The sequence below is a fragment of the Crinia signifera genome, chromosome 7, assembly GCF_055691185.1.
Source record: "Crinia signifera chromosome 7, ASM5569118v1, whole genome shotgun sequence".
Lineage (NCBI taxonomy): Eukaryota > Metazoa > Chordata > Amphibia > Anura > Myobatrachidae > Crinia > Crinia signifera.
In genome coordinates this window covers 168259555-168286640 of record NC_139223.1, presented here as the reverse complement: position 1 = coordinate 168286640, position 27086 = coordinate 168259555, and the positions used below count along the sequence as shown (strand labels likewise).

The 27086-nt window shown below is 51.5% G+C and overlaps 1 protein-coding gene across 1 annotated transcript in view; it reads left to right on the top strand.

Annotated features, from left to right (window-relative positions):
- The first annotated feature begins 6068 nt into the window (after nucleotides 1-6068).
- Nucleotides 6069-27086, top strand: part of ITGB5 (integrin subunit beta 5) — a 47451-nt gene continuing 26433 nt past the window's right edge. Inside the window, 6 exon segments of the mRNA XM_083154270.1 lie at nucleotides 6069-6289; nucleotides 7003-7094; nucleotides 12207-12414; nucleotides 14575-14824; nucleotides 16850-17018; nucleotides 23370-23531. Of these exon segments, the coding sequence (XP_083010396.1) occupies nucleotides 6148-6289; nucleotides 7003-7094; nucleotides 12207-12414; nucleotides 14575-14824; nucleotides 16850-17018; nucleotides 23370-23531 (1023 nt within the window). The 5' untranslated portion in view covers nucleotides 6069-6147.

Here is a 27086-nt window from a genome sequence, read left to right as displayed (position 1 = left end):
ATTATTACCCCCAGTGGTGTCACACGAGTGCATACTGATCCCTGTGTATAACTGCCCCGGGGTACCTACAAGATGTGGCAGGAGAGAAATGATTACCCCCACGGTGTCATCCCAGTGTATAACTGCCCCAGGGTACCTGCAAGATGGGGCAGGAGGGAAATTATTACCCCCAGTGGTGTCACACGAGTGCATAGTGATCCCTGTGTATAACTGCCCCGGGGTACCTACAAGATGGGGCAGGAGGGAAATTATTACCCCCAGTGGTGTCATCCCAGTTTATAACTGCCCCAGGGTACCTGCAAGAGGGGGCAGGAGGGAAATTATTACCCCCAGTGGTGTCACACGAGTGCCTAATGATCCCAGTGTATAACTGCCCCGGGGTACCTACAAGAGGGGGCAGGTGGGAAATGATTACCCCCAGTGGTGTTACACTAGTGCTACTGATCCCAGTATATAACTGCCCCAGGGTACCTACAAGAGGGGGCAGGAGAAAATGTATTACCCCCCAGTTGTGTCACACGAGTGCCTACTAATCCCAGCATGTAACTGCCCCAGGGTACCTACAAGAGAGGGCAGGAGTTAAATTATTACCCCCCAGTGGTGGCATAAGTTCCCAGAATCCGGTACCCTTATTTCTGAATAGACTACCAAAAATGCTGTTCACAAAGCTGATGTTGGTGCACACTACTAACACCTCATTGTGGGCCTGGTTCTGAGCTGTGGGCTAGGGATGGGCATCGACCATCGATGATTTAAAATCATGGATGGTTTATGGCCGATGTCATAAACTTTTGCCATCGATGTGGGAGAACCAGATGATTTGCTTACATCGTTGGCAAAGGAGAACCGATGTTTCTTTTTTTCAAGGTGCCAGGACACAGAGCATAACTCCTCCTCCGACACGCAGAAGCCCCGCCCCACGTTCTGATTGGCTCACGAGCCATTCAGTCAAAGATAATGGATAACCATTGATAGCTAAAACTATCGATGGTTATCTATCACACAGTTTATGACTATCAATGGCTGGTTGCAGAATGGCCATCGATGGCCATCCCTACTGTGGGCACGCAATCTTAGTCATACTGAGCAATCAGGGGCCCGCAGGAGAAGTGTAGTGATAATGTAGTGGGCGGTCCTAGGCGGTGGCTGGGCGGTGTCACGCTTGGAGATGGCCCGTCATGTGGGCGTGCTATGAGATTGGCGCGGGCATATCAGTGTCAGATGTTGCCCAGACAGTTGCCCACACATAGGAGGCCATACTTGGACGGAGAATCTGCCCCTGCCACAGGGCTGATATTCAGCCAGTCAGAATTATAGCGCATGCGGGCACTGACAGCGTGCGGCAATAAAGGCGCTTCTACACTCACCTCTGAATGAGGCCTATACATGACATGGTTTCGGTATATAGATCTACAGCGTCTAGATAGATAGATCAATTTAACAGGTCTACCCCAAAAGGGTGACATGTAATAGGTTGACAGGGTCAAAATGTCAACACGGTCAAAATGTTGACATGAAAAAAGTAGACACGTGAAAAAGTCTACATGAGTTTTTTCTGGCTTTTTTTTTAAACCGGCTTGTTCTTACGTCACCGTCGGCATAGAGGGAGAACGCAATCACGAGACACCGAGCCCGAAGCACAGCTCGCTTCGCTCACAATGCGAGGGTACCTTTTACACTAACCGGGGGTCCATGTCGACACTTGTTGCCATTGACACCCATGCTGTACTGACTGCGTATAATGGTGAGGGATACGGTCATTGGACCTACAGTATGTGGGTCGACAAGCATTGGTTCAACACCGATAGGTCTCAATAGATCGACACAAGCATTAGGTCGACAGTCAAAAGGTCGACATGGGGTTTTTCACTGTTTTCTGAGCCGACATGTGCCGACAGGCGGTATTTCATACCCTACAACCCACTAGGGCGTGATGGGAGAATAAAATAGTGTGCCCAGCGCAGCGAGGAACCGTGCCCGAAACATCGCGAGTGATGCACTGGAAACTGCGTCCATGTCGTGTGTCGACATTCGGGTCAAAAAACTGTGAAAAACCCCATGTTGACCTTTTGACTGTCGACCTAATGCTTGTGGACCGATTGACCTGTCATCCTAGACCCATGTCGACCATGCCCATGTCGACCTAGAACCATGTCGACAATTCCCCATGTCGACCTAACTGTGTCGGCCTAATGCTTGTCGACCAAAATGATGTAGACCAAACGATCCCAACCCAATGGTGAGCGGGGGACGCACTTACCTGCTGCGGGGGGACCGTACAAAGGCCTATGTAATAGAGGGGTAGAAGATCCTAAGATTGCCATATCAGTATACATGTCAACTGATGTCGAGATACAAAATTTACAAACTCATGTCAACATTTCCATGTGTTGCCCTTTTTCTTGTCGACCTATTGCTTGTGTCAAGCTTTTGTCTCTCAACCTGTTACGTGTTGACAGTTTCTCATGTCAACATTGTGTCTATCGACCATTCGACTGATTGACTGCCGACTGAGAGAGTCTGACAATCTCCCGGAGGGAGGGTCACACAATCTGCCTCTATGGCCGTGTCATGCATTATTACAGGACTCCTCGGATCCAGATAATAGGTCGACGGTGCCTAGGTCAACAGTCAATAGGTCGACATCAAAATGTCGACATGCACAAGGGACGTGTTTTTTTTCTTTAGCAGACATGTGCCGACATGCGGTATTTCATGCCCCACCATCCACTATTGCGGGAAGTGAGAATAGAACAGTGTGCCGAGCGCAGCGAGATGAGCGAGGGGACGTGGTGCAACGATACGGTGTCAATGTTGACTGTGCCGACATTTGGGACAAAAAACATGAAAAACACAGGATGACCTTTTGACCTAATGACCCTGTCGACCTAAACCCATGTCGGTTCTGAGGTGTGGATCTTCCTGTGGTCGACCCTGACACATACTCAAAATTGGGGATGAGGGGTTAACAACAACAACGAGAATAATAAGCAAACTCACAGTGTATATAATGGAGCAGGGAGGAGTAATACTGGGACAGCAATGGTTAACAGGATGGGTGGGCCAGAGGGGGTTAATCTCACAGTACAGGATGGGTGGGCCAGAGGGGGTTAATCTCACAGTACAGGATGGGTGGGCCAGAGGGGGTTAATCTCACAGGGCAGGATGGGTGGGCCAGAGGGGGTTAATCTCACAGGGCAGGATGGGGAGGGGCCAGAGGGGGTTAATCTCACAGGGCAGGATGGGCAGGGGCCAGAGGGGGTTAATCTCACAGGGCAGGATGGGGAGGGGCCAGAGGGGGTTAATCTCACAGGGCAGGATGGGGAGGGGCCAGAGGGGGTTAATCTCACAGGGCAGGATGGGTGGGCCAGAGGGGGTTCATCTCACAGGGCAGGATGGGTGGGCCAGAGGGGGTTCATCTCACAGGGCAGGATGGGTGGGCCAGAGGGGGTTCATCTCACAGGGCAGGATGGGTGGGCCAGAGGGGGTTCATCTCACAATACAGGATGGGTGGGCCAGAGGGGGTTAATCTCACAGGGCAGGATGCGGGGGGGGGGGGGAGCAGGGGTTAATCTCACAGGGCAGGATGGGGGCAGCAGGGGTTAATATCACATGGCAGGATGGGGGGGGAGCAGGGGTTAATCTCACAGGGCAGGATGGGGAGGGGCCAGAGGGGGTTAATCTCACAGGGCAGGATGGGGAGGGGCCAGAGGGGGTTAATCTCACAGGGCAGGATGGGGAGGGGCCAGAGGGGGTTAATCTCACAGGGCAGGATGGGGAGGGGCCAGAGGGGGTTCATCTCACAGGGCAGGATGGGTGGGCCAGAGGGGGTTCATCTCACAGGGCAGGATGGGTGGGCCAGAGGGGGTTCATCTCACAGGGCAGGATGGGTGGGCCAGAGGGGGTTCATCTCACAGGGCAGGATGGGGAGGGGCCAGAGGGGGTTAATCTCACAGGTCAGGATGGGTGGGCCAGAGGGGGTTCATCTCACAGGGCAGGATGGGTGGGCCAGAGGGGGTTCATCTCACAATACAGGATGGGTGGGCCAGAGGGGGTTAATCTCACAGGGCAGGATGCGGGGGGGGGGGGGGGGGGGAGCAGGGGTTAATCTCACAGGGCAGGATGGGGGCAGCAGGGGTTAATATCACATGGCAGGATGGGGGGGGGGGAGCAGGGGTTAATCTCACAGGGCAGGATGGGGGGGCAGCAGGGGGTTAATCTCACAGGGCAGGATGGGGGGGCAGCATGGGGTTAATCTCACAGGGCAGGATGGGGGGCAGCAGGGGGTTAATCTCACAGGGCAGGATGGGTGGCAGCAGGGGCTAATCTCACAGGGCAGGATGGGGGGCAGCAGGGGGTTAATCTCACATGGCAGGAGGGGGGGCAGAAGGGGTTAATATCACATGGCAGGATGGGGGGCAGCATGGGGTTAATCTCACAGGGCAGGATGGGGGGGTCAGCAGGGGTTAATCTCACAGGGCAGGATGGGGGGCAGCAGGGGGTTAATCTCACAAGGCAGGATGGGGGGAGCAGGGGTTAATCTCACAGAGCAGGGCAATATCCCCCCCCCCCCCTTGGGGTAGGTCAGCAAGACTTTGTATCAACCATTTGCATGTCAACCTTTTGACCCTGTCAACCAAATCCAGGTCAACGATTAAACTGACATCCTTCATATGCCGACCAATCGGCTATCTAGTCACTATAACTGGGCTCTAATGGCCGAAAGCAGAGGGGCAACTCTGGGGCAGAGGCCCAGCAGGGGTAACAATGTGGGCCATCAGGGGGTTTCTCAGATGCATGGGACCAGGAGGAGTATCAGTGTGGGGCAGGAGGGGTTAATCCCGTGGGGCAGGACCAGCAGGAGGGTAATAACAATAAGGGACAGAAGGGACTAATCCTGTGGGCAGGAGTGTGACAGTGAGGGGCAAAAGGAGTTAATCCTGTAGGGCAGGACCAGCAGGAGGATAATAACAGTGAAGGGCTGTATTGGGTTAAATCTATGGGGTACCAGCAGGAGGGTAATAATAACAGTGTGGGACAGGAGGGTTTAATCCTGTGGGGCAGGACCAGCAGGAGGGTAATAACAGTGAGGGGCAGGAGGGTAATAATAACAGTGAGGGGCAGGACCAGCAGGAGGGTAATAACAGTGTGGTACAGGAGGGGTTAACCCTGTGGGGCAGGACCAGCAGGAGGGTAATAACAGTGAGGGGCAGGAGGGTAATAATAACAGTGAGGGGCAGGACCAGCAGGAGGGTAATAACAGTGTGGGACAGAAGGGGTTAACCCTATGGGGCAGGACCAGCAGGAGGGTAATAATAACAGTGAGGGGCAGGACCAGCAGAAGGGTAATAATAACAGTGAGGGGCAGGACCAGCAGGAGGGTAATAATAACAGTGAGGGGCAGGACCAGCAGGAGGGTAATAATAACAGTGAGGGGCATGAGGGTAATAATAACAGTGAGGGGCATGAGAGTAATAATAACAGTGAGGGGCATGAGGGTAATAATAACAGTGAGGGGCATGAGGGTAATAATAACAGTGAGGGGCATGAGGGTAATAATAACAGTGAGGGGCAGGACCAGCATGAGGGTAATAACAGTGAGGGGCAGGAGGGGATAATCCCGTGGGGCAGGACCAGCAGGAGGCGGTCTGAAAGCAGCATAACAGTGAGGGGCAGGAGGGTAATAATAACAGTGAGGGGCAGGAGGGTAATAATAACAGTGAGGGGCAGGAGGGTAATAACAGTGAGGGGCAGGAGGGTAATAATAACAGTGAGGGGCAGGACCAGCAGGAGGGTAATAATAACAGTGAGGGGCAGGACCAGCAGGAGGGTAATAATAACAGTGAGGGGCAGGACCAGCAGGAGGGTAATAACAGTGAGGGGCAGGAGGGTAATAATAACAGTGAGGGGCAGGAGGGTAATAATAACAGTCAGGGGCAGGATCAGCAGGAGGGTAATAACAGTGAGGGGCATGAGGGTAATAATAACAGTGAGGGGCACGAAGGGTTAATAATCCCGTGGGGCTGGCGCTGGAGCGGGGCGGTGATCGGGGCGGAGTACGGGGCGGGCCGGCGGGTGTCCCGGACTCTTTCCCCGGACTCGGGCAGAGAGTGGCGGCGGGGGAGCAGTGCGGGTCCCCGGTGCAGCATGGCGGTGTTCCCCCGGCGGGAGCAGCCTGTGACGAGCTGTGGAAGTTGCACGATGAGCCCCGGGGCAGCGGGCACCAGCCGGGACCGGAGCCGCGTCCTGCTCCTCACCCTGCTCTGCTGCTTCCTGCACACACCCGCGGGTGAGCGGGGGTAACCCGGGCGGTGCGGGAGGGGGGCGACTTCACTATGGGGGCAGAATAACTCCACACTCCGGGTACCCTCACCCCCCCCCCCCACCGGCCTGTACCCGGAGTGTACCACCCTGTGCCCTGTATGAGAGGCTGGCAGTGATTATATAGGAGGTCAGCCTGGCAGCATGCCCCCTGGGTCCTGTGCCCTCTGACAGACCCCCCATTCCCGCTGCTGGGCACGCTAAGTATATACTGTGTATAATGATACCCCCTGGCAGTGATTCTATAGGAGGGACCTGTTACATGTCAGCCTGGCAGAGTGTCTCCTGGGTCCTGTGCCTGGTGGCAGACCCCATTCCCAACACTAGTCACCCCTCTGGGCACACGAAGTATATTCTGTATATAATAAGTCAGGTATTATATAGGAGGTCAGCCTGGCAGCATGCCTTGTGCCTCCTGTGCCCACTAGCAGACCACATTCCTACTGCTGGTCACCCTCCTGTGGGCATGTTAAGTATATACTGTGTATAATGATACCCCCTGGCAGGCATTATATAGGAGGGAGCCGTTGCATGTCAGATTGGCAGAGTGCCCCATTGTTCCTGTGCCCCATTCTTCCTGCTGGTCACCCATCTCTGGGCATACTAAGTATATACTGTATATATTGGTTTGTTCTGGTATTGCCCTCTACACCCTCCTGATCCTTCTGACTTCTTCCACAGGTGTGAATGTCTGCTCCAGCCGCAGTGCCACCCTCTCTTCGTGCCAGGAATGCCTGCTCATCCACCCACAGTGTGCCTGGTGCTCCCAGGAGGTAAGTCCCCCTGTATCTTCCAGATGGGTGCATCTGTGCCAGGGCTTACATACCCTTCTTCCCTAAATGCAGAGCTAACATTCCATCTCTTCAGTGCTTATAGTGTCCTAACACTAATACGGGATTGGTAAATAGTGAATATAATTAGGGCCAGATGTACTAAGCTTGAAATGATAAAATGAAGAGTGATAAACCACCAACCAATCACCTGTCATGTCACAAGCTGTGTTTAAAAAATGACAGGTAGGAGCTAATTGGCTGGTGGTTTATCACTCTCCATTTGATCACTTTTCAAGCTTAGTACATCTCGCCCAGGGCCAGATGCACTATGCTTCAAAAGTGATAAAATGAAGAGTGATAAACAGCCAGCCAATCAGCTCCTACCTGACATGTTACAGACTGTATTTGAAAAATATCAGACAGGAGCTGATTGGTTGGTGGTTTATAACTCTCCATTTGATCACTTTTGAAGCTCAGTACATCTCGCCCAGAGACATAACGCATCTTTCCATCTGGTAACTGGTTTCATACAGAGGGATGTGACAGCGGTGAGGCAGTAACCGGGAACCGATGTATATCAATATGGCAATAAGCCCTGATAGCGGGAAAAGGCATCCTGGTCACCCATTGGGTTCACGGACAAAGCCAGGTAAGGAGGGATTCTAAACCATAGAACATAGACATTCACCTCCTGAGGTATCTTTACTTCTGGGTTACGCGGACATTCGCCTCTTAAGGTAGCCTCGTGACTGGGTTACATGGACATTCACTTCCTGAGGTAGCCTAGCATCTGGGTTACATGGACATTCGCCTCCTGAGGTAGCCTCGCATCTGGGTTACATGGACATTCGCCTCCTGAGGTAGCCTCGCACCTGGGTTACGTGGACTTTTGCCTCCTGAGGTAGCCTCGCACCTGGGTTACGTGGACATTCGCCTCCTGAGGTAGCCTCGCATCTGGGTTACGTGGACATTGGCCTCCTGACGTAGCCTCGCATCTGGGTTACATGGACATTGGCCTCCTGAGGTAGCCTTGCATCTGGGTTACATGGACATTCGCCTCCTGAGGTAGCCTTGCATCTGGGTTACATGGACATTCGCCTCCTGAGGTAGCCTTGCATCTGGGTTACATGGACATTCGCCTCCTGAGGTAGCCTCGCATCTGGGTTACGTGGACATTGGCCTCCTGACGTAGCCTCGCATCTGGGTTACATGGACATTGGCCTCCTGAGGTAGCCTTGCATCTGGGTTACATGGACATTCGCCTCCTGAGGTAGCCTCGCATCTGGGTTACATGGACATTCGCCTCCTGAGGTAGCCTCGCATCTGGGTTACATGGACATTCGCCTCCTGAGGTAGCCTCGCATCTGGGTTACATGGACATTCGCCTCCTGAGGTAGCCTCGCATCTGGGTTACGTGGACATTCGCCTCCTGAGGTAGCCTCGCATCTGGGTTACGTGGACATTCGCCTCCTGAGGTAGCCTCGCGTCTGGGTTACGTGGACATTCGCCTCCTGAGGTAGCCTCGCGTCTGGGTTACGTGGACATTCGCCTCCTGAGGTAGCCTCGCGTCTGGGTTACGTGGACATTCGCCTCCTGAGGTAGCCTCGCGTCTGGGTTACGTGGACATTCGCCTCCTGAGGTAGCCTCGCATCTGGGTTACGTGGACATTCGCCTCCTGAGGTAGCCTCGCATCTGGGTTACGTGGACATTCGCCTCCTGAGGTAGCCTCGCATCTGGGTTACGTGGACATTGGCCTCCTGAGGTAGCCTTGCATCTGGGTTACATGGACATTGGCCTCCTGAGGTAGCCTCGCATCTGGGTTACATGGACATTCGCCTCCTGAGGTAGCCTCGCGTCTGGGTTACATGGACATTCGCCTCCTGAGGTAGCCTCGCATCTGGGTTATGTGGACATTCGCCTCCTGAGGTATCCTCACGTCTGGGTTACGTGGACATTCACCACATGGGGTTCTTCGGTCTGGGTTACGTGGACATTTTCCTCCCAAGGTAGCCCCATGTGGACAGTCATGTTCTGAGGTATCCTGAAAACCTGGTGGGCATAGGTGTGCGCACATTGAGTGTTAGAGGTGCACAGGCACCCCCTAATGCTGTGCCCCACCCTTTTGAACACCTCTGCCGCTAACAATACCAGCAATACCCTTAACCAAAGACTTTCCTATTTAGAACGGTATTCCATTTAAAGAAGCGCCCATCAATCAATTATATGTGTGTTTGCATTGTTAATTGAACTAGACCATTGTCATATCACAAAATATCTGCGTCATTCATATATGTTTATGACTGTATTTGCATGTACTGTTAATTAGAAGATTAAAACTTAAATAGGCAGGAGATCTTGGTGTGGCTGAGAGACTTTTTATATTGTAGAGAGTGCCAATAGACGATGGAAGACACACCTGATTGGTGGTGTTAGACACGCCCAATAGGTGGAGCTATGCACACTCCTTTGACGGTGCACCCCCTAATAAAATGTGCTGCGCACGCCTATGCTGGTGGGTACTGCAAAGTCCTTTAGGATTAGAAGAAGGCCCAGTGTGGTGCATTGTCAGCAGGTCATGTTCTTGCTTAAGTGTAAGGAACATTGTCTGCAGTCTGACTAATGCACTAGAATTCCATCCTGTACCTAAATAATAGTCCTGGAACTTCTGTCCCCCCCCCCCCCCCATTCACTGTGATTGCACCTTACAGTGATCCATTTCACAGGGAACTGGCAGAGGTGGGTTCTGTCTTCCGTGCCCTCGATGAAGTCGGAGGCTTGGCTGCAGCCCAGGCTAGACCTGTCCTGTGTGTCAGGCTGGAATATGGAGTAATACTGAGCATTTGTGTCCTCGGATAACAGACAAGTAGCCGGAGTGTGAATTCTGTCTCTGTCCTTTCCTCCCTTTCCTGGACTGTATTGGGAGCACCGCTGTAATACATCTGTTTGCTGTGTACACGCCACAAGTCTGTGTTGCTTGTTCTATACGTCGCTGGCCACTGCTAATTGGGGCGACTCTTATTTAATGCGCAAACAACTTCTGGCTTTTACTTTTAAAGTTGGAATTAACAGGACGCGATTCGTATGGTGCCTACAGAGGACGGAATTGTCACCATGTTGATCAGGAAACTACAGACACTTGTTGATGTTGTTTGACAGTGCCAATGTATTGTGTGTGTGTGTGAGAGAGACAAAGCTGTGATCAGCGGGTTAGGGGGTGGCAGACCGTTTCTGACTTAAGACGTGCACCCGTAGCTTATTCCTCTGTTCCAGCGGGATACGGTTGTATTGTCGACCTGACTTAGGTCAACAGTCATTAGGTCGACACCATTGGGTTGACAGGCAACAAGGTCGACATGGATGAAGGTCGACATGGGACAAGGTTGACATAGTTTTAGGTCGGCAAATGTGTTAGGTTGACATGGGTTAGGTCGACAGGTCTCGAGATCGACATGGGTTTTTTCACTTATTTTTGAGCCGACATGTGCCGACAGGCGGTATTTCATGCCCTACCATTCACTAGGGCATGGTGGGAGAATAAAATAGTGTGCCCGAAGCATAGCGAGCGGCTGTGGTTGACTTCCAACTGTGTCCATGTCGACTGTGTTGACATTCGGGTCAAAAAGCATAGTTGCATAGTAGATAAGGCTGAATAAAAACTTGCGTCCATCGAGTTCAACCTAGGTTTTAATAGCTTATCCCTTGTTAAAGGCAGAATATGATTCATTTTAAAGACAGATTATGTTACTTATTTCAACTCTTGGATGTTTTTAACCAATAAATGTTTGTCCAACCTTATTTTAAACGTATTTATAGTATCTGCCGACACCACTTCTCCAGGAAGAGAGTTCCACAGTTTGACTGCTAGAAATGTTTTCTTTTGAGGGAACGATATCTTCTTTCTTCTAATCTAAACTCGTGCCCTCGCGTCCTAGATTCCTTTCTTGCAGTAAAAAGTGCGCTGGACAGTTCCTTATATTGGCCCCTGATATATTTGTACATGTTGAGCATGTCCCCCCTCAAACGTCTCTTCTCTAGTGTAAATAGTCCCAGCTTGCTAAATCTCTCCTCGTAGCTTAAATTCTCCATTCCCCTAATAAGCTTTGTTGCTCTTGTTTGGTTTTTTTTCCAATTCTACGATGTCTTTTTATAGTGTGGGGTCCAGAACTGTACTGCATATTCGAGGTGAGGTCTAACCAATGCCTTGTACAGTGTCGACCTAATGACTGTTGACCTAAGTCGGGTCGACAATACGATCCACACCCGTGCCAGCTAGGTGCGTTTTGCAGAAATTGATAACAGAGGGACAAAAGCTTGCAGTTTTCTCCAGATAGTTAAACCTTCGACAATACATTTAGGTGCGGGCAGAACATAGGAAGTAAGAAGAGGCCTCTGTTGCAGAGGGACCTGGATTAGGGTTGAGCTCTGCACTCTGCGGGGCACACAGGCGATGCTCCTGTACCGGTGCAGGTGGGCAGCGAAGGGTTACAGGCCAGTACATTTGGCAGGCTGCAGTGGTTAGTATAGCTACGGGCCAGATGACACTGGCATGCTGGAACCTGCCATTCTACACCTGTAAGCAGCAGAGCACCTCGGTTCTAGAGTACTAGAGGGTATGGTGCTAACAGGTTAGGGGCCAGATTCTCTAAGCGAATGATAAACAGCCAGCCAATCAGCTCCTACCTGCCATGTCACAGACTGTGTTTGAAAAATGTCAGACAGGAGCTGATTGGCTGGCTGTTTATCACTTTTTGAAGCGTAGACAATCTGGCCCTAGGTATGATATTTCAACATTTGTGATGCTGACATGTTTATACCGTCGACATTCATCAACATTAAGGATGTATGTATGCTATATGCTATTTTAAGAGTTTGCCATCATCAGCCTGAACTCCCCCCTCATCTGATAAACCGTTTCCTTCTTGTAGCGTACAGACCCTGTAGGGACCCACAGTCCGTGGGAAATGGCACTGCGATAGCACAAGGTTGTCGCAGTGTCGGTCTGAGTGATTTGTTGTGTTCGCCTCCTGTACAGGACACATTGTATACAGAAATACCCCTCGCACCACAGTTCAGAACGCGACATGTTCACAAACTCGTTTCTGTTCCCTCCAGCACGTCGGGGGGTCTCGGACCCTGTCCTCTCGCTGTGATCTGCTGGACAACCTCCTCAGTAAAGGCTGCTCTCCAGAGTATATCGAAGGCCCGAAAAGCAAAGTGAATGTGACCAGGAGTCTCCCGCTCAGCAGCAAAGGTTCCGGATCGTCGCAGTCTGACATCATCCAGGTCACCCCGCAGAGTGTGTCGCTGTCCCTCCGTCCAGGTGAGTCCTACAACGGGGCGATTGGGGCTCTGTGTACATTCACCATAAAGCAGAGTACTCATGTTTGTTTCTCTATGGCATAGGTTCTCAAACTCGGTCAGGGCCCCACACGGTGCATGTTTTACAGGTCTCAGAGTCACAAGTGAAGTAATTATCTCCACATGTGGATCTTTTAAAATGTGTCAGTAAGTAATGAATGCACCTGTGCACCTGCCGGGTGACCTAGAAAACGTGAACTGTGTGGGGTACTGAGGACCGGGTTTGAGTAGCCCTGCTCTATACGCACACAGATCTGTACACTGGGAATAGAGGTGCAGATGCTGCACTGATCTACTGTAGATTTGCAGAAAATAAAATTTGCTGAAGGGGGCTATTTGGGGGGGAGTGGGTGCTATGGGTGCGGTTGGAGGGGATTCTTAACTAGCAGGCCTTGTCAGTGGCGTAACTAAGTTTTGGGCGCCCCCCCGCCGTTAGGGGGGGCGCCCCGCCGCCCATGCAAACCCCCCCCCATCCCCTGCAGCCTTACCTATCGCGCTGGTCCCGGCGGCTCCGTTCTTCTTCTGCTGAGGACCACCACAAAATGGCCACCCCTATACAGCAGACAGTTTCAGAGAACTGTGTGCTATATGGGGGCGGCCATTTTGTGGTGGTCCTCAGCAGAAGAACGGAGCCGCCGGGACCAGCGAGATAGGTAAGTCTGCGGGGGATTGGGGGGGGTGTAACTATAGCACCGCAGCCCCCGGCGCCCCCACATGCACAGCCCCCCCCCCGCGCGGTGGCGGGGGGCTGCGGTGCTATAGTTACGCCGCTGGGCCTTGTAGTAGTGTATAACCAAATTACTCTATAACAGGGGTGTCCCGCGTGTGGCCCTCCAGCCGCTGTGGAACTACATATTCTAGCATGGACAGTTGTGCAGTTGAATAATGCTAAACCTGGCAAGGAATGCTGGGATTTATAGTTCCTCAGCCACATGTTGAATACCCCAGGTCTAGTTGCCCTATTTAGGAGGTTATACAGACCTGAATGCTGCTTTGCGAATTCGCAATCCTATCGATTATCGAACGATTGGGCATAGATTGTAACGCACAAACACAAGCCCAAACAGCAGAGAGAAAAAAAAACAGTGGTACTTATGTAGTAACTGGGCTGCCGATTTTGAAATCGGGTCCATCGCATCGCATCGCACCCGACCATATCGCATGCGATGCGATGCGATGCGATGGACCCGATTTTTCCATAGGATTCAATGTTAAAATGGACTCTGTCCATTTTAACATAGAATTCAATGGGAAAAGGGGTCCTTTTCATACCCCTACTATCCAAGTGGGCATGGAGTTGGATATAAACCTGTGGCGAGCGTAGCGAGCCACCGAGCCCGAAGCGTGGCGAGCGTAGCGAGCCCCGCGAGGGGACACAGAATACCGTCCCCTCGCGGGGCTCGCTTCGCTCGCCACGCTTCGGGCTCGGTGGCTCGCTACGCTCGCCACAGGTTTATATCCAACTCCATGCCCACTTGGATAGTAGGGGTATGAAAAGGACCCCTTTTTCCCATTGAATTCCATGTTAAAATGGACTCAGTCCATTTTAACATTGAATCCTATGGAAAAATCGGGTCATCGCATCGCATGGTCGTATGCGATGCGATGCGATATCGCATCGCATCGCATCTGATTGTATGCCTTAACTTAAGGCATACAATCAAAAAATCGGCAGCCCAGATACTACATAAGTACCAAAACAGTTTATAATATAATGGCAAACAACGTTTATGGATGGTAACCGGATGTTTTCGGGGAGGGTCTGTGACGTTAGCTCCGCCCCCCATCAGCCTATTTTACGCACACTTGCACAGACTGGGAATACTATTGGATGGTTAGTGAGTTGTGTATGGATTTGCAGAAGGAATGCGATCAGGCGTCCACTCCCTGTTCACTCTCATCTGGGTGGCAGCTATCTGATCCCAGTCCTCTGCAACTTCGCACAAAAGCGATTCGGTCTGAATGACCCCATTAGTTGTCTCCTAATTTCCCTTCTAACAGTCGCCTGTCTGTCCTCCACCTAGATTCCAATCGCCAGCAATAATACCCTCCCAGGCTGTGCTGACGTAACTACATAAAAGACCTGTTGTCCTCCGCTTCACTGCTCCGTCTTTTATTGCAGGTGCTGCCGCCTCTTTTAAAATGCAGGTGAGGCAGGTGGAAGACTACCCGGTGGATCTGTACTACCTGATGGATTTATCCTTGTCCATGAAAGATGATCTGGATAACATCCGGAGTTTGGGGACCAGGCTGGCCGCAGAGATGGCGAAACTCACCAGCAACTTCCGCCTGGGATTTGGCACCTTTGTGGATAAGCACATCTCCCCGTTCTCTCACACTGCTCCCAAATATCAGAACAACCCCTGCATTGGGTGAGTGCTCGCACTCCTACAGTGACGCAGGACTTCCCCAGTCCCCCGTATGTACATTGCTGGACGTGGCGACCACAAATGGTGGCTTCGACTAACTGCGCCCAAAGGCCATGCTTAGGGGGATTTCCTGTTCTCTATGATATATATAATGCCTCTGTATGGTACATTGTGTGCGACCTACTTGACAGTGCTGCATTATCGTTGCTTGGTGTCTGATAATTAATGTGTCTCTGTCCGGTTGCTGGTGGGGTCTGTGCCTCACGGGCACCCGTTTAGATTTTCTGCTCACTGTCTGGCTGGTTCCCCATTGGTTCGGTATGTAACCTGCTTGCTTTGGCTCTGGACCGTACAATGCAGCTGAAGTTGATCAGAAAGAGCCAATCTGAGCGAAGGGCGATACTACGAACAAAGGGCTGCACATTTCTAGAATTCCCTCGTACGCTGGGTACTCTGTGTTCTCATTGTCCTCTAGAATTCCCGCTGCCCTCGCATCCACCTTTCTGTGGGATGCTTTCCAAGTGCCTCTCGCCCACTCTGCACCCTCCACCCACATAGCATTCTGTAGTGTTTACACTTAGATTTATATATTGTAGCGCTGCGCGGGGACTGTAGAGTCCTTCACGTCAGTTCCTGTCAGACCCAGCAGAGAACCCTGTATATACCAAACATGATATAATAGAATTGTATTATGGTCCTGTCCAGAGGTCAGGACATGTTGGGGTGTAGTGTCCTATGTCTGTATAGGGTGTAATAGATGTATTATGGCCAGCGGTCAGGACATGTTGGGGTGTAGTGTCCTATGTCTGTATAGGGTGTAATAGATGTATTATGGCCAGTGGTCAGGACATGTTGGGATGTAGTGTCCTATGTCTGTATAGGCTGTAATAGATGTATTATGGCCAGTGGTCAGGACATGTTGGGATGTAGTGTCCTATGTCTGTATAGGCTGTAGTAGATGTATTATGGCCAGTGGTCAGGACATGTTGGGGTGTAGTGTCCTATGTCTGTATAGGGTGTAATAGATGTATTATGGTCAGTGGTCAGGTCATGTTGGGGTGTAGTGTCCTATGTCTGTATAGGGTGTAATAGATGTATTATGTCCAGAGATCAGGACATGTTGGGGTGTAGTGTCCTATGTCTGTATACGGTGTAATAGATGTATTATGGCCGGCGGTCAGGTCATGTTGGGGTGTAGTGTCCTATGTCTGTGTAGGGTGTAATAGATGTATTATGGCCGGCGGTCAGGTCATGTTGGGGTGTAGTGTCCTATGTCTGTGTAGGGTGTAATAGATGTATTATGGCCGGCGGTCAGGACATGTTGGGGTGTAGTGTCCTATGTCTGTATAGGGTGTAATAGATGTACTATGGCCAGTGGTCAGGACATGTTGGGGTGTAGTGTCCTGTGTCTGTATAGGGTGTAATAGATGTATTATGGCCGGCGGTCAGGACATGTTGGGGGTGTAGTGTCCTATGTATGTATAGGGTGTAATAGATGTATTATGGCCGGCGGTCAGGACATGTTGGGGGTGTAGTGTCCTATGTATGTATAGGGTGTAATAGATGTATTATGGCCGGCAGTTAGGACATGTTGGGGGTGTAGTGTCCTATGTCTGTATAGGGTGTAATAGATGTATTATGGCCAGCGGTCAGGACATGTTGGGGGTGTAGTGTCCTATGTCTGTATACGGTGTAATAGATGTATTATGGCCGGCGGTCAGGACATGTTGGGGGTGTAGTGTCCTATGGGTGTAATAGATGTATTATGGCCGGCGGTCAGGACATGTTGGGGTGTAGTGTCCTATGTCTGTATACGGTGTAATAGATGTATTATGGCCAGCGGTCAGGACATGTTGGGGTGTGGTGTCCTATGTCTGTATAGGGTGTAATGGATGTATTATGGTCAGCGGTCAGGACATGTTGAGGTGTAGGGTGTAATAGATGTATTATATCCAGCTTTTGGCACATATTTGATACCTGCTGCTTGTAATGTTTTATAAATTTATTTTTTCTCTATTTTGCTGTCAGATACAAACCGTTCCCCAGCTGCATCCCGTCCTTTGGGTTCCGCCACGTGCTTCCCCTAACGGATAAAGTGCGTAACTTCAACGCTGAGGTGCAGCATCAGCAGGTGTCGCGGAACAGGGACGCCCCGGAGGGAGCCTTCGATGCCATATTACAGGCGGCTGTGTGCAAGGTGAGTGCGCCAGAATAGTGTTACAGATTCGTCTGGTCTCAATGTAGGTTTAATGACCTCTGCTGAATTGGCACGTGACCGTGTAGTCCTCATTATTGTACAACCATAAAGCAGAACATGGGTTCCTCCACCACTTACCCTGTTTCCCCAATAATTGCTGAATATGTTGTTTCTTTTCTGCGTTCTAATAGACACCACAGTACCGAGACACTAGAAAGTCAGGATTTCACAATACATGCGGCTTGGGTGTATGTGTCACGTAATATAGTTTGGAATGATTTAACCATGTGTAAAACAAATAGATTGGGTATGATGACTGTACAATAAGCTTTCTGGTGTAGAGTGCATAGATCCGTACATAAGTAGCACTGCACATCGAACAGGAGTGGTCTGCGACCACAGGAGTGCTTTGACCAACTGCAAGCTGTTTTTGGGGAGGAAATGCCACCCAGAACCTCTGTGTCCGTAGATCTACAGTTTTGACCAAACAACAGTCAGTCCAGTGGACCCCAGTTGTTGGTGTATCGCCACAGAGGGTCTGACATGAGTGCAGATGGGGACTGTTTTTGTGGCCAAGACTGGTCATGTAGCTACCGTACCGTCACTTTGGACTGGTACACCAACCAATTCCTGCCACAAGTGCTGGATGCCATTTCCAGGTGCCGCCCAAGAACATGCAGTCCAGGCCTGGCTTCCTTTGACTTCACGTTCCCACAAATCAGCCACATGATGCGCAGGATTCATTTTATGTCACGGAAAGCTTCAGCGGAGACCTTCATCTGGCGTGTAGAAGACACACCTGCTTCGGCCTGGTCCATCCGCTTCACCAAGTGGTCTCACGCATGAAACTTAGCATAGACTCCTCTATGGGATACTTCAAAAACACTTAAATGTTTACTTTCTAAGTAAATCTAATAATATTTGTGCACCTGGGAATCTTATTGCACACCCCTCATATTTGGTACTTTTAAAAACAGATAACAATAATTTGCTTGGCAGCCGTTGTATACTTTATGGGGAGCCCTGATTACATACAGAGTTATGGGGTGTTTGAGATACATTGATAGACCATTGGGGGTACCAACACAATGGGTTTGGTGACGGAACACTTCTGGACTCTCCTCTGTCCTCTCTGTGACTTTCCGCCATTACGCAGTAATAGATGAGATAAAGTATCGGGGCGTCCCATCCAGGGGCGTAACTATGAATTGGGCCCCCCCCCCCCGCCATTAATGGGGGGGCGCCCCCCTCCGCAGCACCCCCCCTCCCCTACCCGCAGCCTTACCTGTCTTGCTGCCGCTGGTCCCGGCTCCCTTGCTGGCTTCATTCTTCTACTATGGAGACGGACCAACACAAAATGTCCGCCCCCATACAGCAGACCGTTTCAGAGAACTGTCTGCTATATGGGGCAGACATTTTATTGTGGTCCGTCTTACTAGCAGAAGAACTGAAGACAGGTAAGGCTGCGGGCAGCGGATGGGCGGGCGGCAAGCGGTGGATGGGCAGACGGAGTGACGGGAGGGTGCTAACTATAGCAACGCAGCCCCCCTGCGCCCCCACATGCACAGCGCCCCCCCCCCGCGACTTCGGGGGCTGCGGTGCTATAGTTACGCCACTGGTCCCATCTGTATTTCTGAGGCTAGAACCCCACTTTCTCCATGCCGCGTGTTATTGGCAGCATTGTTTCTAGAACAGTGCCTTTTGTTTTTGTACCTGACAAAGGGGGTTATTTTGGTTCACTCTTTCTGACAAAATCCTTCTTAGATGGACAAAACCATGTGCACTGCAGGGGGGCAGATGTTACTTGTGCAGAGAGACTTAGATTTGGGTGGGGTTTTACTTCAAAGTGAGATCTATATTGCAGTGTAAAAATAAAGCAGCCAGTATTTACTCTGCACAGAAACAAAATTACTCACCCAAATCTAATTCTCTCTGCACATGTTACATCTGCCCCCCTGCAGTGCACATGGTTTTGTCCATCTAGGAATGATTTTGTCAGACAGAGTGAACTAGAATAAGGCCCAAAGTGAGAGAAGGCCTGTATTAGTGTTCATTCAAGCACCCAACCTCTTACAGAACCCGTGCAGTTCCACTTCCCTGCCTGGGGTGTCCCTCCCTGCTGTGGTGGTTCTAGCACTGGTCTGGTCTGCATATCGGTGCTGAAATACAGACCACATTGTGCTAGAAGCATCACAGCAGAAAGGAGCGCCCCAGACAGGGAAGACGCAGGGTGCTGGAGTGTACTGTACTGATTTGCAGAACTGGTTACGTGTTGTTACCATTGTTCTCTGAACTTGGCTTTGCTAGGGCTGTGTTAAGGTGCATACTATTGCAAAATGAAAGACAAATTCCTATGGGCAACACCACCACCTTTTTAGATGCCTTTAGTAAATCTACCTGATGGTGTGAGAATTCTGCATTCCGCAGTATTATAGTTTTTTATAAGAAATGAATGGTTATTCTAGTTGGACGATATGAATGTGGCGACCGTGTAATGATCGGGGAACGTGCGTCCGTCCGGGAGTTGCTGGACCTGTTGGTACACATTCACCTATAGAACCGTGAATCACGCTGCGTCTCTACTTGTGACTATTCGTTAATGAAACTTCAGTTTGTTCCTACTTGTCCCCACTGGGCCGATGTGTAGTGCGGACTGTGCTTGGAGTCAGACACGGCAGTCTCACTGTGCAGCGGGGGTGAGGGGGGGGGGGGGGCTGAGATGTCGTTTATTAGCACAGATGTTCCGTAATGAAATCTGCTCCTGACGGGCTGTGTCCATAGCTGTAATTACGCCTGGTCCCCATCCCACTCCTCTATCTATAAATCTTCCATTGTGTACACACCATATGTATGTATGTATGTATACTCCCCCTGGTGCCTGTATATCAGTGTCATGCCGGTGTCTCTGGGGTCAATCAGCCTCTTCATCTGTGTTTTATCCAGACTATACCCCGATATCTGGGTGTGATCAGTCTCCTGCTCTGTATATAGATATGTGTAGGCGGTGATACGAGAGGTGGCTGTACCCCAATATCTGGAGGTGATCAGTCTCCTGCTGTGGATACAGATATGTTTAGGGGGTGATAGGAGAAGTAGCTGTACCCCGATATCTGGAGGTGATCTGTCTCCTGCTGTGTATACGATGATACGAGAAGTGGCTGTACCCCAATATCTGGAGGTGATCTGTCTCCTGCTGTGTGTACAGATATGTGTAGGCGGTATTACGAGAGGTTGCTGTACCCCAATATCTGGAGGTGATCTGTCTCCTGCTGTGTGTACAGATATGTGTAGGCGGTAATACGAGAGGTTGCTGTACCCCAATATCTGGAGGTGATCAGTCTCCTGCTGTGGATACAGATATGTTTAGGGGGTGATAGGAGAGGTAGCTGTACCCCGATATCTGGAGGTGATCTGTCTCCTGCTGTGTATACGGTGATACGAGAAGTGGCTGTACCCCAATATCTGGAGGTGATCTGTCTCCTGCTGTGTGTACAGATATGTGTAGGAGGTAATACGAGAGGTTGCTGTACCCCAATATCTGGAGGTGATCTGTCTCCTGCTGTGTGTACAGATGTGTGTAGGCGGTAATACGAGAGGTTGCTGTACCCCAATATCTGGAGGTGATTGGTCTCCTGCTGTGTGTACAGATATATGTAGGCGGTGATACGAGAGGTGGCTGTACCCCGATATCTGTGGGTGATCGGTCTCCTGCTGTGTATACAGATGTGTATGCAGTGATATGGTAGGTGGCTGTACCCCTATATCTGGGGTGATCAGTCTCTGTGCTCGGTTGGGTTAGCTGCTGCTAGTTACAAAGTGATACGTAAATTAAGAGATCTGTATGGCAGATCTGGGGGTGTAGGAGCTGCGGGTGGATTACAGTGAGGTCCCTCTCTCCTGTGTATACTGTACAGCGCTGTGGTGGGGCAGTAATCAGGGGTAATAGGGCAGATGTGGGAAGGGGTCAGGAGCTGCGGGTGGATTACAGTGAGGTCCCTCTCTCCTGTGTATACTGTACAGCGCTGTGGTGGGGCAGTAATCAGGGGTAATAGGGCAGATGTGGGAAGGGGTCAGGAGCTGCGGGTGGATTACAGTGAGGTCCCTCTCTCCTGTGTATACTGTACAGCGCTGTGGTGGGGCAGTTATCAGGGGTAATAGGGCAGATCTGGGGGTGTAGGAGCTGCGGGTGGATTACAGTGAGGTCCCTCTCTCCTGTGTATACTGTACAGCGCTGTGGTGGGGCAGTAATCAGGGGTAATAGGGCAGATGTGGGAAGGGGTCAGGAGCTGCGGGTGGATTACAGTGAGGTCCCTCTCTCCTGTGTATACTGTACAGCGCTGTGGTGGGGCAGTTATCAGGGGTAATAGGGCAGATGTGGGAAGGGGTCAGGAGCTGCGGGTGGATTACAGTGAGGTTCCTCTCTCCTGTGTATACTGTACAGCGCTGTGGTGGGGCAGTTATCAGGGGTAATAGGGCAGATGTGGGAAGGGGTCAGGATCTGCGGGTGGATTACAGTGAGGTCCCTCTCTCCTGTGTATACTGTACAGTGCTGTGGTGGGGCAGTTATCAGGGGTAATAGGGCAGATGTTTGGGTGTAGGATCTGCGGGTGGATTACAGTGAGGTCCCTCTCTCCTGTGTATACTGTACAGCGCTGTGGTGGGGCAGTTATCAGGGGTAATAGGGCAGATCTGGGGGTGTAGGAGCTGCGGGGGGGATTACAGTGAGGTCCCTCTCTCCTGTGTATACTGTACAGCGCTGTGGTGGGGCAGTTATCAGGGGTAATAGGGCATATCTGGGGTCGTAGGAGCTGCGGGTGGATTACGTGAGATCCCTCTCTCCTGTGTATACTGTACAGCGCTGTGGTGGGGCAGTAATCAGGGGTAATAGGGCAGATGTGGGAATGGGTCAGGATCTGCGGGTGGATTATGTGAGGTCCCTCTCTCCTGTGTATACTGTACAGCGCTGTGGTGGGGCAGTTATCAGGGGTAATAGGGCAGATGTGGGAAGCGGTCAGGAGCTGCGGGTGGATTATGTGAGGTCCCTCTCTCCTGTGTATACTGTACAGCGCTGTGGTGGGGCAGTTATCAGGGGTAATAGGGCAGATGTGGGAAGGGGTCAGGATCTGCGGGTGGATTACAGTAAGGTCCCTCTCTCCTGTGTATACTGTACAGTGCTGTGGTGGGGCAGTTATCAGGGGTAATAGGGCAGATGTTTGGGTGTAGGATCTGCGGGTGGATTACAGTGAGGTCCCTCTCTCCTGTGTATACTGTACAGCGCTGTGGTGGGGCAGTTATCAGGGGTAATAGGGCAGATCTGGGGGTGTAGGAGCTGCGGGGGGGATTACAGTGAGGTCCCTCTCTCCTGTGTATACTGTACAGCGCTGTGGTGGGGCTGTTATCAGGGGTAATAGGGCAGATGTGGGAAGGGGTCAGGATCTGCGGGTGGATTACAGTGAGGTCCCTCTCTCCTGTGTATACTGTACAGCGCTGTGGTGGGGCAGTTATCAGGGGTAATAGGGCAGATGTTTGGGTGTAGGAGCTGCGGGTGGATTACGTGGCCCCTCTCTCCTGTGTATACTGTACAGCGCTGTGGTGGGGCAGTTATCAGGGGTAATAGGGCAGATGTGGGAAGGGGTCAGGAGCTGCGGGTGGATTACAGTGAGGTCCCTCTCTCCTGTGTATACTGTACAGCGCTGTGGTGGGGCAGTTATCAGGGGTAATAGGGCAGATGTGGGAAGGGGTCAGGATCTGCGGGTGGATTACAGTGAGGTCCCTCTCTCCTGTGTATACTGTACAGTGCTGTGGTGGGGCAGATATCAGGGGTAATAGGGCAGATGTGGGAAGGGGTCAGGATCTGCGGGTGGATTACAGTGAGGTCCCTCTCTCCTGTGTATACTGTACAGCGCTGTGGTGGGGCAGTTATCAGGGGTAATAGGGCAGATGTGGGAAGGGGTCAGGAGCTGCGGGTGGATTACAGTGAGGTCCCTCTCTCCTGTGTATACTGTACAGCGCTGTGGTGGGGCAGATATCAGGGGTAATAGGGCAGTTGTGGGAAGGGGTCAGGAGCTGCGGGTGGATTACAGTGAGGTCCCTCTCTCCTGTGTATACTGTACAGCGCTGTGGTGGGGCAGATATCAGGGGTAATAGGGCAGATGTGGGAAGGGGTCAGGAGCTGCGTGTGTTCATGCCCCGGGGCAGTTCCCGGCTTTGGATACGCTGTTGGGACCGATGTGAGGTCCCGGGGGGGACAAGGAGGGGAATGTAATATCGGCAACACTGTGTTGCTACTAATTAGGGAACTGCTGTGTCCTTGAAGATTCCAATATCATCATCTCATTATTTATCCTGCAGGAAAAGATTGGTTGGCGGACGGAGGCGTCTCACCTGCTGGTCATCACTACTGACGACGTCCCACACATCGCACTGGATGGCAAACTAGCCGGCCTGGTGCAGCCCCACGACGGACAGTGCCACCTGAACACCGATAATGAGTACAGCGCCGCCGCCCAGCTGGTAAGGACCCTTCTGCCCCCATCACTCTGGAGACCAGACTTCCTGTCCTGCACACACCACACAAACATGGCTGACCAGTACCGGGTATCGCTGTGGTGGGGGTTCCCTGTATATAGTTAGGGGTGCAGGCGTTCTCCGGTTGTTGTGAAGATGGACGGTCACAGAGTGTCCTCTATTGGCGTCAGACCTTATTATTACCGTCTGTTCTCTGCATATTTGTTGACACTAATAAGGTCAACATGTGCCGACCACTGAAGGCTTTAGGTCGACACATGAAAAAGGTCAACATGCCTAAGGTCTACATTAGGGATGTGGAACCTTCGGCCCGCCAGCTGTTGTTGAACTACACATCCCAGCATGCCCTGCTAAATATTTGCTATTTGGCCATACTAAAACTGTTGCAGGTCATGCTGGGATGTGTAGTTCAACGACATCTGGAGGGCCGTAAGTTTCTCATCCCTGGTCTATAGGTTCAGAAGGTTGACACAAGCATTAGGCTGACATTGGGAAGGTCGACAGTCAAAAAGTTGACATGGGTTTTTCAGGTATTTTGTGTGCCGACAGGCGGTATTGCATGGAGAATATAATAGTGTGCTGACTTAGCGAGGCACCGAGCCCAAAGCATGGTGAGCGCATGTGGTGCACTTTTTCGGTGTCCATGTTGACTGTGTCGACATTCGAGGCAAAAAATTTCGTACTTTTGTCAACCTTTTTACTGTCGACCTAATGCTTGTGTTGACCTTTTGACCCCGTCAACCTTAGGCATGTCAACCTTTTTCACGTGTCGGCCTTCAGTGGTCGACCCAATGATCCATTCCCATTGCGCAGGACATAACGAGTGTCCTGCGCAATGTGTTTGCAGCATCATGTAAATGGAAACAGATTGAATGTGGGCGACAGAGGAGCGTTCAGAGTCCCGGGTGACACCCAGGCAGCGAGTCTGTGGGGACGGGTGGATTGATGTATCAGGACGGTAACACTTGTTGACTGGTGGGAATATTCATCTCCCCAAAGACGAAGTTAATAAGTTTGTGGTGGCGAGATGACATCCAACATGAACTAGGGGAGAGACAGTCGGTGGCGCATGTGGTGAATGATCGGGGGGGGGGGGGGGGAGAATCTGAGTATCATCTGCGTAGGAACTAAACCAAAAGATGAACGAGTTTACTGTGCTCCTTGTACTGGGGACTGCTATTAGGGACCGTGTGCTACTCCTGTGTCTGGGAGTAACTGTATTCCCCTGACTGCTCCTTGTACAGCCGCTGCTATTAGGGACCGTGTGCTACTCCGGTGTCTGGGAGTGACTGTATTCCCCTGACTGCTCCTTGTACAGCCGCTGCTATTAGGGACCGTGTGCTACTCCTGTGTCTGGGAGTGACTGTATTCCCCTGAGTGCTCCTTGTACAGCCGCTGCTATTAGGGACCGTGTGCTACTCCTGTGTCTGGGAGTGACTGTATTCCCCTGAGTGCTCCTTGTACAGCCGCTGCTATTAGGGACCGTGTGCTACTCCGGTGTCTGGGAGTAACTATATTCCCCTGACTGCTCCTTGTACAGCCGCTGCTATTAGGGACCGTGTGCTACTCCTGTGCCTGGGAGTAACTATATTCCCCTGACTGCTCCTTGTACAGCCGCTGCTATTAGGGACCGTGTGCTACTCCTGTGTCTGGGAGTAACTGTATTCCCCTGACTGCTCCTTGTACAGCCGCTGCTATTAGGGACCGTGTGCTACTCCTGTGTCCGGGAGTAACTGTATTCCCCTGAGTGCTCCTTGTACAGCCGCTGCTATTAGGGACCGTGTGCTACTCCTGTGTCTGGGAGTAACTGTATTCCCCTGACTGCTCCTTGTACAGCCGCCGCTATTAGGGACCGTGTGCTACTCCTGTGTCTGGGAGTAACTGTATTCCCCTGACTGATCCTTGTACAGCCGCTGCTATTAGGGAACGTGTGCTACTCCTGTGTCTGGGAGTGACTGTATTCCCCTGAGTGCTCCTTGTACAGCCGCTGCTATTAGGGAACGTGTGCTACTCCTGTGTCTGGGAGTGACTGTATTCCCCTGAGTGCTCCTTGTACAGCCGCTGCTATTAGGGACCGTGTGCTACTCCTGTGTCCGGGAGTAACTATATCCCCCTGACTGCTCCTTGTACAGCCGCTGCTATTCGGGACCGTGTGCTACTCCTGTGTCTGGGAGTGACTGTATTCCCCTGACTGCTCCTTGTACAGCCGCTGCTATTAGGGACTGTGTGCTACTCCTGTGTCTGGGAGTAACTGTATTCCCCTGACTGATCCTTGTACAGCCGCTGCTATTAGGGACCGTGTGCTACTCCTGTGTCTGGGAGTAACTGTATTCCCCTGACTGATCCTTGTACAGCCGCTGCTATTAGGGACCGTGTGCTACTCCGGTGTCTGGGAGTAACTGTATTCCCCTGACTGCTCCTTGTACAGCCGCTGCTATTAGGGAACGTGTGCTACTCCTGTGTCTGGGAGTGACTGTATTCCCCTGAGTGCTCCTTGTACAGCCGCCGCTATTAGGGACCGTGTGCTACTCCTGTGTCCGGGAGTAACTATATCCCCCTGACTGCTCCTTGTACAGCCGCTGCTATTAGGGACCGTGTGCTACTCCTGTGTCTGGGAGTATCTAAATTCCCCTGACTGCTCCTTGTACAGCCGCTGCTATTAGGGACCGTGTGCTACTCCTGTGTCTGGGAGTAACTGTATTCCCCTGACTGATCCTTGTACAGCTGCTGCTATTAGGGACCGTGTGCTACTCCTGTGTCTGGGAGTAACTGTATTCCCCTGAGTGCTCCTTGTACAGCCGCTGCTATTAGGGACCGTGTGCTACTCCTGTGTCTGGGAGTAACTATATCCCCCTGACTGCTCCTTGTACAGCCGCTGCTATTAGGGACCGTGTGCTACTCCTGTGTCTGGGAGTAACTATATTCCACTGACTGCTCCTTGTACAGCCGCTGCTATTAGGGACCGTGTGCTACTCCTGTGTCTGGGAGTAACTGTATTCCCCTGACTGATCCTTGTACAGCTGCTGCTATTAGGGACTGTGTGCTACTCCTGTGTCTGGGAGTAACTGTATTCCCCTGAGTGCTCCTTGTACAGCCGCTGCTATTAGGGACCGTGTGCTACTCCTGTGTCCGGGAGTAACTATATCCCCCTGACTGCTCCTTGTACAGCCGCTGCTATTAGGGACCGTGTGCTACTCCTGTGTCTGGGAGTAACTATATTCCACTGACTGCTCCTTGTACAGCCGCTGCTATTAGGGACCGTGTGCTACTCCTGTGTCTGGGAGTAACTGTATTCCCCTGGATGCTCCTTGTACAGCCGCTGCTATTAGGGACCATGTGCTACCCTTGTGTCTGGGAGTGACTGTATTCCCCTGGATGCTCCTTGTACAGCCGCTGCTATTAGGGAACGTGTGCTACCCTTGTGTCTGGGAGTATCTATATTCCCCTGAGTGCTCCTTGTACAGCCGCTGCTATTAGGGACCGTGTGCTACTCCTGTGTCTGGGAGTAACTGTATTCCCCTGACTGCTCCTTGTACAGCC